Raw genomic sequence first — 14,351 nt, 5'->3', positions numbered from 1 at the left:
CCTGAAAGCGACGATAAATTATCCAGATACCCACTGTTGGAAGGCCAGCTGACACTGTGCATTTATCAGTCTCAAATCCACTGTTGATACTCTGTACATATATATTTTGTGGATTTTATAAAAACTGAGTCGCAGCATTCATAACCAATAGATGTATGCCCATTCATATATTCACTGTATATAGATTTTGCATTATATATTGATAGAATATACATAATGTTAACTCAGACCTAGTGTAGGCGGTTAGGGTCAGATTCCAAGTGTATTTTTATTTCGTTTTTTAATCTTATTATCTCCCTACTCTTCTTACCCACACATATCCTGTGTTGCATGCATTGAGGTATAAGAACTGGAGGAGGCATAGAAAATTCCCGCCCACTCGTTTCATTGAAACCCGCTCACCCAGCGCATACTGTACATACCTCGAAAGTATCTCTCTCCTTCCGAGGTTTGATGACAGTAGAGAGCATGCACACTAGTGTCCTTTATGCGTATAACTGTGGATATTCGTATACATTGAACTATATTATAGGCTATCTGGAGGAGGCACAGACAATCCCTGCCCACTAATGTCAATGAAAGTTGCTCACCCAGCACATAACCATAAGCATTGATTGATTGATTGAATACTTTATTAACAGTTTTACAATCAGTACAGAGGTACGATTTACAATGAGTGTTAAAAGGATAACACAAAAGGCCCTAGGGGCTTGTTTGCATTGTGGTCCTGTGTATTCAATTCATTCTTCTTCTTTTCGTGTCTTTGAAGCATGTGGTTATATGACAGTTTCCAATTTCTTTACACAGTCCTTTGCATTGTTATCGAACTCGGCGAGATATTTTAAGCTGCACTGGTTGGGTAGTAGAGGGCAGACAAGGCAGTGCTGCATCGTATGGTCCTCTTCTCCACATTCACAGATGGTTGGGCCAGTTATGTACTGTAGCCCCATCTGGCCATAGCAACTTTTGATCGCCCTATTCATGTTCTCAGGGGGTTGAGTGTCTTCCACTGGACCCATGATGCTTCTGAGCCAGAAGGGAGACCTTTAGAAGGGGCTATTCCCATGTCAATAGGAGGGGGGTCATTCTCAAGCTTTTTTGTCCATAGCTGGAGTCTGGTTTCTTCCTGGGATGTTGTTAGGGCAGGGGTCTTCAACCTTTTCAGGCCAAGGACCCCCTAGCTGAGAGAGAGATGAAGCAGGGAGGGACCCCCTCTATATTGTATAAAAGTGTGTTTCAGATAAACGTTTGCTTCTCTTTTTTTCCCTCTACACCTATAACTCTTTGCCAAAAATAGACGATCTACAAGCTGTGAGCTTGTAGATCTGCTATTTTTTGGCCAAAGTTCTCGTCAGAAAAGGATGCTAAGGGTTCAAGTGGTATATGTAAAAGAGAAAATGATATCCCAAAGATTTGGCGGACCCCCTGTAGTAACTCTGAGGACCCCCTAGGGGTCCTGGACCCCCTGTTGAAGACCCCTGTGTTAGGGGCTGGACATGGCTGAGGAAGCTTCTCCTTGACTTCAGTCATTGGGCCGGGGGCTCACGTCCATGAAGGAGGTGGCGTTCATCGCTGGTAGCTTTTGTGATCTCTAATCGGCTGGCAGCTTCCCGTCTCACATCTGCAGGGGCAATGCCAGTGAGGAGGTGCAGGTTGTTCAAGTTGGTAGACTTCAAGCAAACAGTGATCATGTTCAGCACTGAGTCTAATTTCTTGCCGTGGGTTGATCTCTCCCAAACAGGACACGCGTTCTCCACAGAGGAATAGCACAGGGCCAAAGCAGTACATCTTAACCCATTAAGACCTGAAGCCGATTCTACATGTCTCCTAAATCTCAACAGTATTCTGAAAAACGTGTGTTTCTATATCAGTGGTGCTCAATCTTTTTTCATGTCAAGGACCCCCAAAATTATATGTATTTGGCCGCGGACCCCCATCAAAATATTTTGTTCCAGGGACCCCCCAGAAGCAAAAATTTGAGTTTAAAATGTTCGCTTTAAAAATATATATATTCAAAGATTTGCACACATTTTTACGATTTAAAAAAAATAGCAGATCTACAAGCTCGTAGCGCGGCACTCGGTGCCGCGCTATGAGCTTGTATATCTGCTATTTTTGAATAGCCCAAAGTGTAAAATAATGCTTTTTAGCTCAAATCTAATGTGTGTGCTGTGGCTCCCCATTTGGAGTTGGTCAGTTTCAGGATGTTGTTCCGGGAGCTGACTTTCAATTTGGTGTTTTTGATGTGTTCCTTGAAGGAGAGGGGGCGGTCCAGGGTTACGCCAAGGTACACAGGGTTGGTGCAGTTCATTAGTGGTGTTCCAGACCATATGATGTTAAGAGGTCGGTTTCCCGGTTCCTGAGATGGAACGAGCAGACTTGTGTCCTCGCAGGGTTTGTGTGTAGGTTGGTTGCTCTCGTAGTAGAGGAGTAGCTCATCTAGGGCTGAGGTGAGGTTTGCTTATACTGCTTCAATTCATTAAGACATTTAAAGACATACAATAATAAACAATAATAAACAAGACATAATCAACTCAACACTAGTAGCAATGAACGTATATGTTCAGTAAACATGGGGGGGGGGGGTCATTTCTGGTGTTAAGCTTAGAGGGCTTTTCTAAGAGCACATTAATGTCCTTTATGTGTCCTATACTGCTAATAAACTACCTCCATGTGCAAGCTCATGAGTCGAGCCCCTTGGTCAATCATGTTTTGCTCACTCATGTTTTTGGCCCAAACTTGCAGTACCTTTTTACTTCCAAAAGCTCTAACCAGTCCTGCAGGCTTGGTTTGTTCACGTTCCAAAGCTTACAGTACCAGAGTTGGCCACTAGTATACTTTTGCGCAGCCAGCCCTGCCTGGTCCATGGGGGCTTGGTTGCATGCTTGTTTATTGCTGTTCCTGACACCTGCATTTTCCCACAGGAATCAATAAAGGTATGCCTGTCTGTCTGTCTGTCTGTCTGTCTGTCTGTCTATCTATATATGATTCCAAATGACAACAAACAATGGGCTTTGCTCACAGCTCAGTACAGATACAGTATGTGTGGGCTTGAAAAGTTTTTCAAATCTCTGAACACCTATATGAATGATGCAGTAGAGTGAGCTGCGCTGATGGCGTACCAGCTGGCTGGGCTGGACTTGTGATTCAATCTACCTGAACTCAATGTCCTTGTTTAGGTTTACAGTCCATGGGCTGAAGAAGAATAAGGAGTACGTGTTCAGGGTGAAGTCGGTTGGCAGAGCAGGAAACAGCAAGTATTCAGACGAATCATCCCCCACCTTGGTCAAGTCAGCCATCTGTGAGTCCCGCTGTCAGCAAGGACACACATTTAAGGAAAATATCTGTTTGACTGCAGACATTTAGTATGTATATTATTGTACCTTAGCTTTCCAAACTGAAAGTGGTGTATAGAGAGAAGGTGTAGTCCCGCTCACTGCCTTCACTTACAAAACAAATGTATTACTTTTAGAATACAGCTTTTAGGTCGAATGACCTTTATCTGGTTCGTTGAGATGCCAGATGAAGGTATAAAAGTTATCTGAATTGTATTTTCTGCAAACTACTTCAAAGACATGTTTTGGTGACCTCAGAGACTTATATTAACTTGTTGAGAATGAGTTTAATGTGTGACCTTTAAATTCAACCTCTTAAATTCGTAAAGCTCCTTTTTAAACTAGATAAATAGTTTTTTATATTAAACAACTATTAAATGGCAACACAAATGTATTTTCATAAAACTGGAAAATGTCAAACTAGAGAAGCCATGGGGACTAAAAAGTCAAGCTTGCAAATGACAAAGATGCCTTCCATTAGGCTACTTTTATCATACGAGATGTGTCTCTTTCTCCTATAGCATTAGCTAATAATGACTATCAAGCAATGACAGGAAATTATACCAAATCCGATTAACATAATTGTGGGCCAGGGACGTTCTTTCTTTCTCTCGTCACAGGTCAGTTTGTTCACAATAGCTAAATTAAGACCAGGAGGAGTTACCTGTTTGAGGACATCTGACCCCTTTCTTCTGTCGAGCACTCTGGTGCAATTTCAGATAATATACACTCTGCAGTCCGCTATAATGATGAGTCATTTTGCCTGCCACTCACCACCAGAGTATTCCCATAGTCTGCCATTACCTAGGGGGATAGATGGCAGAACTCCAATTCTTTGTGTCTGAAAATGCATAATGTCCTTAAGTGACCTGAATGGATGAAAAACAAAAAAGCAGAAGAGGTAAGATAAGAGAATAAAATAAAATGAAATATATCGGAATACAAAAGAAGAGACTAGACTAGACTAACCTAGAATAGAATACAGTTTATAGTCCTAGGTTCTATTAATCAAGAATGAACCAACACACTAACATGCACCCTCTCATGCCCCCCCCCCCCCCCCCCCCTTTTCCTTTGCTCTCCACGGTCCAGTTGCTCCGTCCTCTCCGTCGGCCATTGCCCTGCTTCTGTGCACCGGCTCTGAGATGGTGCTGAGCTGGAGGGCCCCTGCCTGGAACGGAGGCGAACCTGTATGTGGCTACTACCTGGACCAGAGGGACAGCGGCCTGGCTACATGGAGAGAGGTCAACACCAAACCTGCCAAAGACAGGCAGCACACGGTCAGATCCCAACAGATGTGAAATCTAGGCGTGTGGTGTGATGTCATATTTTTTTATATTACCAATAAACCTTTCTAAATGGTTTTCTTTAGGTTTCCCACCATGTGCATTGAATTTGGTCTAGGTTTAAAGTTAGGGTTGGGGTCAGCTGTCTTCATGAGACAGTATATGGGTGGAGATTCTGGAGAATACATTAAGACACCTTAAAGGACTAGTTCACCCAAACAATGACTTATTTTCTATCAATTACACACCCCATGAAGCCTTGAATTCATGGAGATGTTTTTGTTTTTGTCGCATTCCTAATTTGATGACCGGGTCATCGGTCAATAGGAGACTCTTTGAGTCTCCTACTCAGACTCTTGAGTCTCCACCGGTCATCAAATTATTGGCTTAGGAATGTGACAAAAACTAAAACATCTCCATGAATTCATGGCTTTAAAGGTCACTTTAAAGCTGCACTATGTAACTTTTCTGTTCTTCCCTGGATTTGAACCCAGGTCTCCTGCTCAATTAAGTGCTGAAAGTTTTACCACTGAGCTAATTTGACCTTCAGGTCCAGAAACAGGATCATGTCAAAGATTTTGTCAATACAGGATCTAAATGTCTCCATAGAAGAGCAGGGAGACCGAATACAATCCTCCCCAATTTATATATAATATAAGTTATATTGTATTAACATACTCTGCCATACAGATTGGAACATTTTATTCACTAAAAGTTACATAGAGCTTTATGTCAAAAAGTTGTCAATCAGCTGTGTGACATATTTAAAGATAGCAGCTTGGTTTTAGTATATATATATATATATATATATATATATATATATATATATATATATATATATATATATATATATATATATATATATATATATATATATATATATATATATAAATAAAATCTCAAATTTCTGCACTTACATTTCAATTATGTCAACTCTAGCCTAAACTCCCACGGTTGAATCAGCCATGTCACTAGGCAACAAGCAGTGTCCATGGAGACCCGGTGGAAAATATGAAATCTTGAGCCTGTTTCAGGGAGATTACAGGTGCTGGCTAATTAGGCGATATGTAAAAAGTGTTATATCCCAATTGTCCACTTTTAGCTTCTGGGGAGAAACAGGCAAAGCATATTAAAGAAATTCCGCGGCGTCTTTCAGTGTTGATTTTCACAGCAAATTTTTATTATGTTTTAGTCATAGTCTTTTGAATAAAATTCCATTTTGTTTATCATATATCATATTTTAGTCATCTGAAATGTTTTTGTTTTTGTCTAGTTTTAGTCGACTAAATATCATGAGATTATAGTCTAAAATGTATTTTGGAGGTGCCTTGATGGCGTCGTAATGGATGATTTTACACTTGGTTGCATGCTGAAAATAGCCGATCTACAAGCTCACAACGCGATGCGACGCATTGTGAGCTTGTAGATCTGCTATTTTCAGAGCGCAACACCCGAGCGCAACCAAACATAAAATGACTTGTCTTTTAGTTTACTGGATCTCTTCACCACTAGTCCCTCACTAACATTTTAGTCTAGTTTTTATTTGTTGACGAAATTATCATTATATTTAGTCTTAACTAGTCATTTGTCATAGCTTAGTTTTTATTTCGTTTTCGTCAGTGAGATAAGGTAGTTGACGAACATTTTTCGTCCTAGTTTTAGTTGACGAAATCAACTTTAGTGTCTTTTCAGCTCAGTTCATTGATTGGACACTGGCTGCAGAAAACTCACGGTGTGAGAACAGCATTCCCTGTTCTCCCCAAAAAAATGCACTCCCACTAGCATCTCCCCTCTTAAAAGAGACTTTTCCCAGGCAGATCATTTTCCTGGATGCAAATGAGATTAATTTGAATACTGATTGTGCTATGATTCTGTGCCCGAGGCTCTTTTCTTCCACGGTTTGTGTAGCAAATGTAAATTAATTTCGCCGCGAAATCATTCACTGCTTCAGCAGTCAGCCTGGCACGCCACCTATCCCGGCTCGTTAGGACAGTCGAAGAGGTGAATCCAAATAATTTCTGTCTCCCAGATTTGAAATTCAAACTTTCTCTGAATGAACCGCCACATTACAAATGTAGCATGTCTGCCACCTAGTGGGTAGTAGTTGTACCTGCTTCCTTTTTTCCTTTTTGGTAGAGCCCTTTGTAGCCTATTTCACAGAGATGGACACTCTCCATGATATTGATCCAATAAGGAGGTAGTTCAGTTGTACCCAAGTATAGTTAAAGGCAGATCTATAGATGCAGTAGGGGAAATGGGCTTTTGGGAAGCAAATGCCATTACTGTGAATTAAACCCCCCACCCCCCAACATCCTCTGGCTGCATCAATTGATGGGCAGTTGTTGCTAGAGGGCCTTAAGGCGGCAGGAGAGGTTTAGAGCTCTTCACTGGGCGATAAGGGGCTTAAAGTGGCCGTGAATAGGAAGATCAATGTGTAGATCGATAGGGCAGAATCCCCTCTCTCCCCAAAGCCAGTGTCTTTGGGACCTCCGCAGAAGTGCTGTGGCAGCAGCAGGCTCAGTACTGGAACCATGTAAAAGTGTGTACTGTCAAATTGGACTGGGACGAGAGCGCTAAGCCCCTGTTTTGATCATAGACCGTAAAAAATATGGACAACGTTAATCCTAGACTCTACTGACCGTAAATGAAGCCTATTTTTCAGCTATTTCAAATCTTTCTATATCCGGTCCCAAAAATGGACATGGAAATTAAGTGCTATTGGTTGGGACCAGAGCGGGGGTGGGGAATTAATGCTATTGGTTGTGTAACTTGTCAATCAAATCATCACAAGGTACCACGCCCCTCCTACAGCATACCCTATTTTATCATCAATTTAAAAATAAATGGGACCATAATTTACCAATGCGCATATTATGGTGATTGAAAGAAGACTTTAAACTAGCGACTAGCATATAGTATTTATGACAATGTTTGTTAAGGTAATAAGATCAAGTGTAAAGTTCGTCAAAAATCCATCCGCTTGAATGGAGCCTAATCTGACACCAGCAGGGGTGAAACAGCGAGACTACAGGCCATTCATATGAACTGTCACTTCCTATATAGCCTCAATTTACAACTGGGAAGCTGGCCCGTTGGTTTTGATCAGAGGCACACACTGTAAATCTGTGCGTGTTAATTTAACTCTGTGAGTGTATGAATCTAACCAAATGGACCCCTTCAGTGGTCCATTTAGTTGTATTTGTACACTCTCAGAGTCACAGATGGATAAATCAACACAGGATTTTAAGACCGAATTTTCACTGTGCATTCGTCATTAGAGTATAAAAGTGACTCGTTACTAACACTCATGATGTTTCTGTGTCTAAATCAGTGGTTCTTAAACTGGGGTACGGGGACCCCCAGGGGTCCTTGACAGTGTTGGGCAATACTACTTAGGAGAGTAATATGTTACTTATTATATATTACTCCTTAAAAAAGTAATAATAATATATTACTTATTATTTGAAAAGAGATGTAGCCTACAATAACACAATCTGTTTAGCCAGCTCCTTTTAGAACTGAATCCAATTTTTTGGAATATTAATAATAATAATAAGAGCCACCAATCACCCAAAAAGGCTATAAAATAAAGCAGCAATCTCTCTTGACCTTTTAAACGAAATGCTTTCAAAAGGCAGCCAATAAAACCTGAGTAATATGTAATAGGTACTAGTGTTTACAATAGTAATATGGTATAATATTACTGTTTTGGCAGAGAAATACCTTACACTACTCGTTACTGGGTAAAATTACAATATTACAGTAATATATTAAAAGTAACTCGTTACTGCCATACACTGGTTCTTGAGGAGTTTACATGACTGTGACTCTGATGGTTCCAAATGGAATCAAATGGACCCTTACGGGTCCATTTGATTCCATTTGTACACTCTCAGAGTTAGGATTTCAAATTCATAGTATAGATTGGGGTCCCAGAACTGTATCAAATGGGGGTCCGTGGCCTAATGCTTATTAAACTGGGGGTCCTTGAAATTAAAAAGTTTGAGAACCACTGGTCTGTATCTACCTCTAGGTTTCCAACCTGTCTAGTGGACACTATTACCAGTTTCGAGTTTTTGCCGCCAACGTGGTCGGAGTTGGGAAGGCCTCTGAAGCCAGTGAAGACTTCTTATGTGAGGAATGGACAATGCCAGAGCCAGGTGAGGGATATACAGTAGACATGCTGATGCAGGTTTGTACCACCACCCATAAAGTGTATCGTTGCTGTCGGGCAGAAACCTCTTATCTCTATAATCTAACTTGTTTTTGGTAAATTAACGCCTTACTTGACCATACTACAGCATCACTCAAAAGTAGCAGATCTGCTAGCTCAAAACGCGGCGTAAAGCGACGCGTTTTGAGCTTGTAGATCTGCTACTTTTGCATTCGAATCCTGAAAAGTAACAGTTTTGGACATTTGTTTCCACCCAACAGAGACGATATGATAGGCTCATATACTGCCTATATAAGGCAATAGATGGGACCGTCCCATTTGAATTGTACTGACTTCAGGCAGCAGGCTTAAAACCTGTGTTAATAGAAAACTGTGACATACGGCCTGTTTCAATCAATGCGCTGTGATTAGCTGTTTGAACTGCAGTTTTTAATTTGAATTAGAAATGATTGAACTGAAAGAGACCCTGGCCAATTCTGATCCAAGCGCAGAGAGCGCGCACACGCACGCACGCACGCACGCACACACACACACACACACACACGGCACATGCAGGCATGCATGCAGGCATGCATGCACAAAATAATACCTGCATTCCCCTATTCATTCTTATAAACACACTCCATCATGCAATAATGCGATGGTTCAGTAGGCAGCCATGCCCCGCAGTACACTGGCCCCACTCATATAATGTCATGATATTAATATTGGAAATGGAGAGAAGCTATTGCACACACACCACTGTTAAAGTGCAGCTCATTAATCTCTGCAAATGGGCACACACCCCCCACCACCACCACCCTTCCCCAATGTCATTAATAATTTAAATGTGACCGAAAATCATTAGGCAAATTAACTACCACACGCTGGCACTGAAACAGAGGGGTAGATTAAGCAAAGTCACTTTTCTGCTTTTTACTTTACCATTATTTTTTGTGCATTTCTTTATGATCACTGGCTGTGTCACTGGAAACCTGTCTGCTTATGGCTTATTATGGGGCCCTGCGAAAGAAAATGTACCACCCAATATCTGGCCATTGTTTTCCCCTATATTTCATTTTGACATATTGTTATTGGAAGATTTGTGGTTTTCTCTTCTTATGGTGAAAAATCACTAGAGTGCACTCAGTTACACACATGTAGAGGCATAAACACACACACACACACACACACACACACACACACACACACACACACATGCACGTGCACACACACACACACACACACACACACACACACACACACACACACACACACACACACACACACTGTCTCTCGCTCTCTCTCTCGCTCTCTCTTCCTTTGCGTGCCCATCAGTCCATGGATACTCTGCAGAAAAAGCAAACAAACCTTCATTTATTGTTATTCTGACCCATGCCCCGCGTGCACCATCTTTCCACCAGGGTGCCCCTATGACCTGCAGTTCAGGGAGGTGAGAAAAGACTCTCTGGTGCTGCTGTGGGCGGTACCGTTGTATGGAGGACTCAGCCCCATTACTGGCTATCTGCTGGAATGCAACGTGACTGACCAATCAGAGAGCTGGACTGCTGTGAATGATGAGCCAACATCCAAAACCTTTTACACAGTATGTGTTGTTAACCACTTAAGAACGCCATTTTATACTTTGGCTATTCGAAAATAGATTACATTACAATCAGTGGTGGGAAAAGTACTTCATTTTTTTTAACTTAAGGTAAAGTATCAATACTGCAATGTAGAAATACTCTGTTACAAGTAAAAGTCAGGTAATCAAAATGTACTTTAGTAAAAGTGCAAAAGTATTGGTATCAAAATATACTTAAAGTACAAAAGTAAAAGTACTCATTATGCAGAACGTCCCATTTCACAAGTTTTCAAACGTATAAAATGTATAAAAATCCTTTGAAAATAGCAGATCTAAAAGCTCACAATTACTTATGGCTCTATAAATGACAACTATACGACCATTACCAGCAAATATTGTATTGTGAATTATGTGTGGTATTACAGTAAACTGTTTGTTCAAATAAAAATAAAGGCACTTAGTTAAGTGAGAATTATTCATGTTCAGATACAAGACTATTTTTTAAACAATAATAGCTTGACTACCAAATATCAACATGCAAAAAGAAAGGCTCATTCGACTTGACCCAAACATTGACCCAAACATTGCAGGAGCAGTAATGTTTCAGTGCTGCATTTGACGTCATTGATCATGATATTTCAATTGAAAAGCTTATACAGGTCCACTGTTTGGACCATAGAAAGGTGACTTGTTGTCTTTAAGAAGTAGAATGATTTTCCCTCCCTCCACTGTCTAGGCTATACCCCGCATAGCAGACATCTGTTAAATGTGTGATTTAAGGAACCAGAAATGTAATCAGCAGCAAAGTTTAACACCTTGCTGTCAAGATTGTCTGTGCCTGCACAGACAATAGATTTCAGCAGTTATTAACCTCACTCACCTCTACAGTTGAACTGAAACCATTATTTCATTATGTATCAGTAGCCTACCACTTAGGCTCTGCCTAAAAATGTTCACCTTATTGCTAAAATAGTTAGCAATACCATGGGGCTTGTGTTTATACAATGTGTTTCTTCATAAAGTCACACATCCCATTAAATGTCAACTCAGTCTGAAGGCACATTGGTCGTTCAAACTGTCAAAGAGACCTTGCATGGTCATTGTGTGCTAAGCTATCAAATAGTTAATAAAATAATATCCTAAGATCAATGAAAATGAAGATAAATCTGTGTTTCCTGTGGCACTCAGATGTCAGGTCTCAAGGAGGGCCAGATGTACCGTTTCCGGGTGTCTGCTGTTAATGAAGCTGGGGTGGGCTCGGTTTCCCTGCCCACTGAGCCAATCACAGCTCACACCCAAAAAGGTCAGTCATCAGCAGAGTACCACAAACTACAGTGCAACCCCTTATAGCAGTGTTTTACACATTATGCAGAAAACTGCAAAGTTGTTTTTGTAGCTATTTTCACTTCCCATAGTTCAGTTCTAGCAGCTGTATAATAGGGTTCCAAAATGTATCTTGATACCAAGTTTGTTTCTTGCCGCTATGAATTCAAATCATAATATTAATAATCTGCACAATTTGTGTAATCCATGACCTTCTGCTCTAAATAAACATGAGGCTCAGTGTCAAGACCATGACCTCATAGACTGTCGAGGACTATACATGTTTATTCAAGAAGACCTTATGTTATGGGATGTGCATAACTAGCTGCTATGAATCCATATATTATTATATTATATTCTGTCTACAACTACTGTACCTGTATGCCTCTATAAACTTAGCCCCCTGTGGTCCAGTACCAGCTAGTGTAACACTTAACACTCTGAAACACCATTAACCTTTTCTATCTGCCTTAGGCACCAAAAACATAGAAATTGGTGTGGACAATGATGGTTTCATTTTCCTGACCTACGAGACCACTGAGACGACAGAAAAGAGCGAGTTCTTCTGGAGCAAGAGCTATGGAGAGTCCATCGACGGCGCGAGAGTCAGGGTAGAGAACAAGAACAATAGGTAGAGTTTGTGTGTGTGTGTGTGTGTGTGTGTGTGTGTGTGTGTGTGTGTGTGTGTGTGTGTGTGTGTGTGTGTGGGTGGGTGGGTGGGTGGGTGGGTGGGTGGGTGGGTGGGTGGGTGGGGGGGGGGGGGGGCTGGTGTGTGTGTGTGTGTGTGTGTGTGTGTGTGTGTGTGTGTGTGTGTGTGTGTGTGTGTGCGTGCGTGCGTGCGTGCGTGCGTGCGTGCGTGCGTGCGTGCGTGCGTGCGTGCGCGTGCGTGAGCACACAGGCATGGGCCTGAGTATGTGAGAATGGGGCCAAACAAGATGTGTTGAATTCTGAAAGTCACACCAGGGGTCAGATTTAACAGAGGCTTTCTCTCACAGTTAAGTGTGTGAAAAGGCTTCCCGGGGTCTCACTCTGTCTGTCCTTCAGGGCCTCTCTGTCCTTTTCACAGTTATAAGTGTCATCCTTGGACCGTCCACCACTGACCCAGATATTTCTTTTACACACTGTGTCTCAACCAGCGACAGGAGGGGCAGAATTGTACAATGCTCGAGTAAATGTACTTACATCCTTTCCACTGGCCAGATGATCACTGCCCTTTCATTAAGCCGTCTCTCTTTATCTCCATGGCTCCATCTCTGTATCTCAATCCCACCATCTCTTCAACCCCAGGTCCGTTGTCACCTTCACTGACCCTACTGAGGAAGACCTGGGTCTGTATACGGTGGAGATGAAGAACAACACAAGCCTTTCTTCTAGCTACAACTTCACTGCTGAAGGTAAACTGCTTTAGAATCGCTGAAGAATAGAATAGAGGGGGGTGGATGAGGGGGGGGTGGGGGTGGAGAGAAGATACATGTATGGTTAACAGGTTATAAATGCAAGTAAGACACGCGAACGCGGGAAGCGAACGCAGCTGGAAACTGTCCTCTTTTCAACTTGCCATCCGGCCTGAAATATGCACAAATTACATGGAATTCTTAGATATCCCGATAGATGAACTTGTGTAGATGCTTTTCGATGTGTTATTTTTGACTGTAGCTGCTATATTTGTCTGAGAGGAGTGTAATTAGTCACCGAGGGGCAGGCGGATTGCAGCCACACTGTAGGGGCAGGTGGATTTCCTGTAGTGCACTCTGGCGCACTCTGGCGGCTGCACACAGGCAGTGCACGCACACAATACTGCACACAGAGACACACACACAAGCCGAGCAGGGTTTCATAGTAAGCTCCACTTGAAAACATTACTTGTTTTCTATCAATTACACACCCCATGAAGCCTTGAAATCATGGAGATGTTTTAGTTCCTGAGCCAATAATTTGCTCTATCCGGTAGGAGACTCAAAGAGTAGGAGACTCAAAGAGTCAAGAGCCTACTCAAAGAGTAGGAGACTCAAAGAGTCAAGAGCCTACTCAAAGAGTAGGAGACTCAAAGAGTCAAGAGCCTACTCAAAGAGTAGGAGACTCAAAGAGTCTCCTACTCTACTGAGCAGCCACCCGGTCATCAAATTCTTGGCCTAGGAATGCAACAAAAACTAAAAAATCTCCATTCTTCATGGCGTAATTGTTTGAAAATAAGTCATTTTTTGGATGAACTACTCCTTTAAAGCTTTTTTTCTCTAAAAGCAGATAACAAGGTTCCTTGTAGTGATTTGTTTTGACCCAAGATGTCACCTGACATAGGTATCGTGACATAATCATGATTACCACATAATCATGGTGACATAATCATGTTGTGACCTAGTGATTTGTTGTTACCTAAGACCTAACCAACCCGCCCGGCCAGAAGAAAAAGAAAAGTTAATCAGCGACCCGACCTGACCTGAACCATTCATTTTATTGTGGGTGGGGTTCTCTTTTAAAGCAGATGACAAGGTTCCTTGTAGTGATTTGTTGTGACCTAAGATGTCACCTATGTGACATAGGTATCATGACATAATCATGATTACCCCATAATCATGGTGACATAATTATGTTGTGAGTGACCTAGTGATTTGTTGTTACCTAAGACCTAACCGCCCCCCCCCCCCCCCCCCCCCCCCGGCAGAAGAAGA

At 41.8% G+C, this 14,351-nt stretch overlaps 1 protein-coding gene across 2 annotated transcripts in view; it reads left to right on the top strand.

Annotated features, from left to right (window-relative positions):
* Positions 1-14,351, top strand: part of myom3 (myomesin 3) — a 72,125-nt gene that overhangs the window by 43,770 nt on the left and 14,004 nt on the right. For both annotated transcript variants that reach the window (XM_084051895.1, XM_084051896.1), the window contains exons 17-23: positions 3,180-3,301; positions 4,428-4,615; positions 8,655-8,781; positions 10,199-10,380; positions 11,548-11,662; positions 12,157-12,313; positions 12,970-13,076. In XM_084051895.1, the coding sequence (XP_083908021.1) occupies positions 3,180-3,301; positions 4,428-4,615; positions 8,655-8,781; positions 10,199-10,380; positions 11,548-11,662; positions 12,157-12,313; positions 12,970-13,076 (998 nt within the window). The remainder of the gene's footprint in view (positions 1-3,179; positions 3,302-4,427; positions 4,616-8,654; positions 8,782-10,198; positions 10,381-11,547; positions 11,663-12,156; positions 12,314-12,969; positions 13,077-14,351) is intronic.

The sequence above is a fragment of the Gymnoscopelus microlampas genome, assembly GCF_963454915.1.
Source record: "Gymnoscopelus microlampas genome assembly, chromosome: 3".
Classification (NCBI taxonomy): domain Eukaryota; kingdom Metazoa; phylum Chordata; class Actinopteri; order Myctophiformes; family Myctophidae; genus Gymnoscopelus; species Gymnoscopelus microlampas.
Note: the sequence above shows the minus strand (reverse complement) of the source record. Positions and strands in the feature narration are given on the sequence as shown.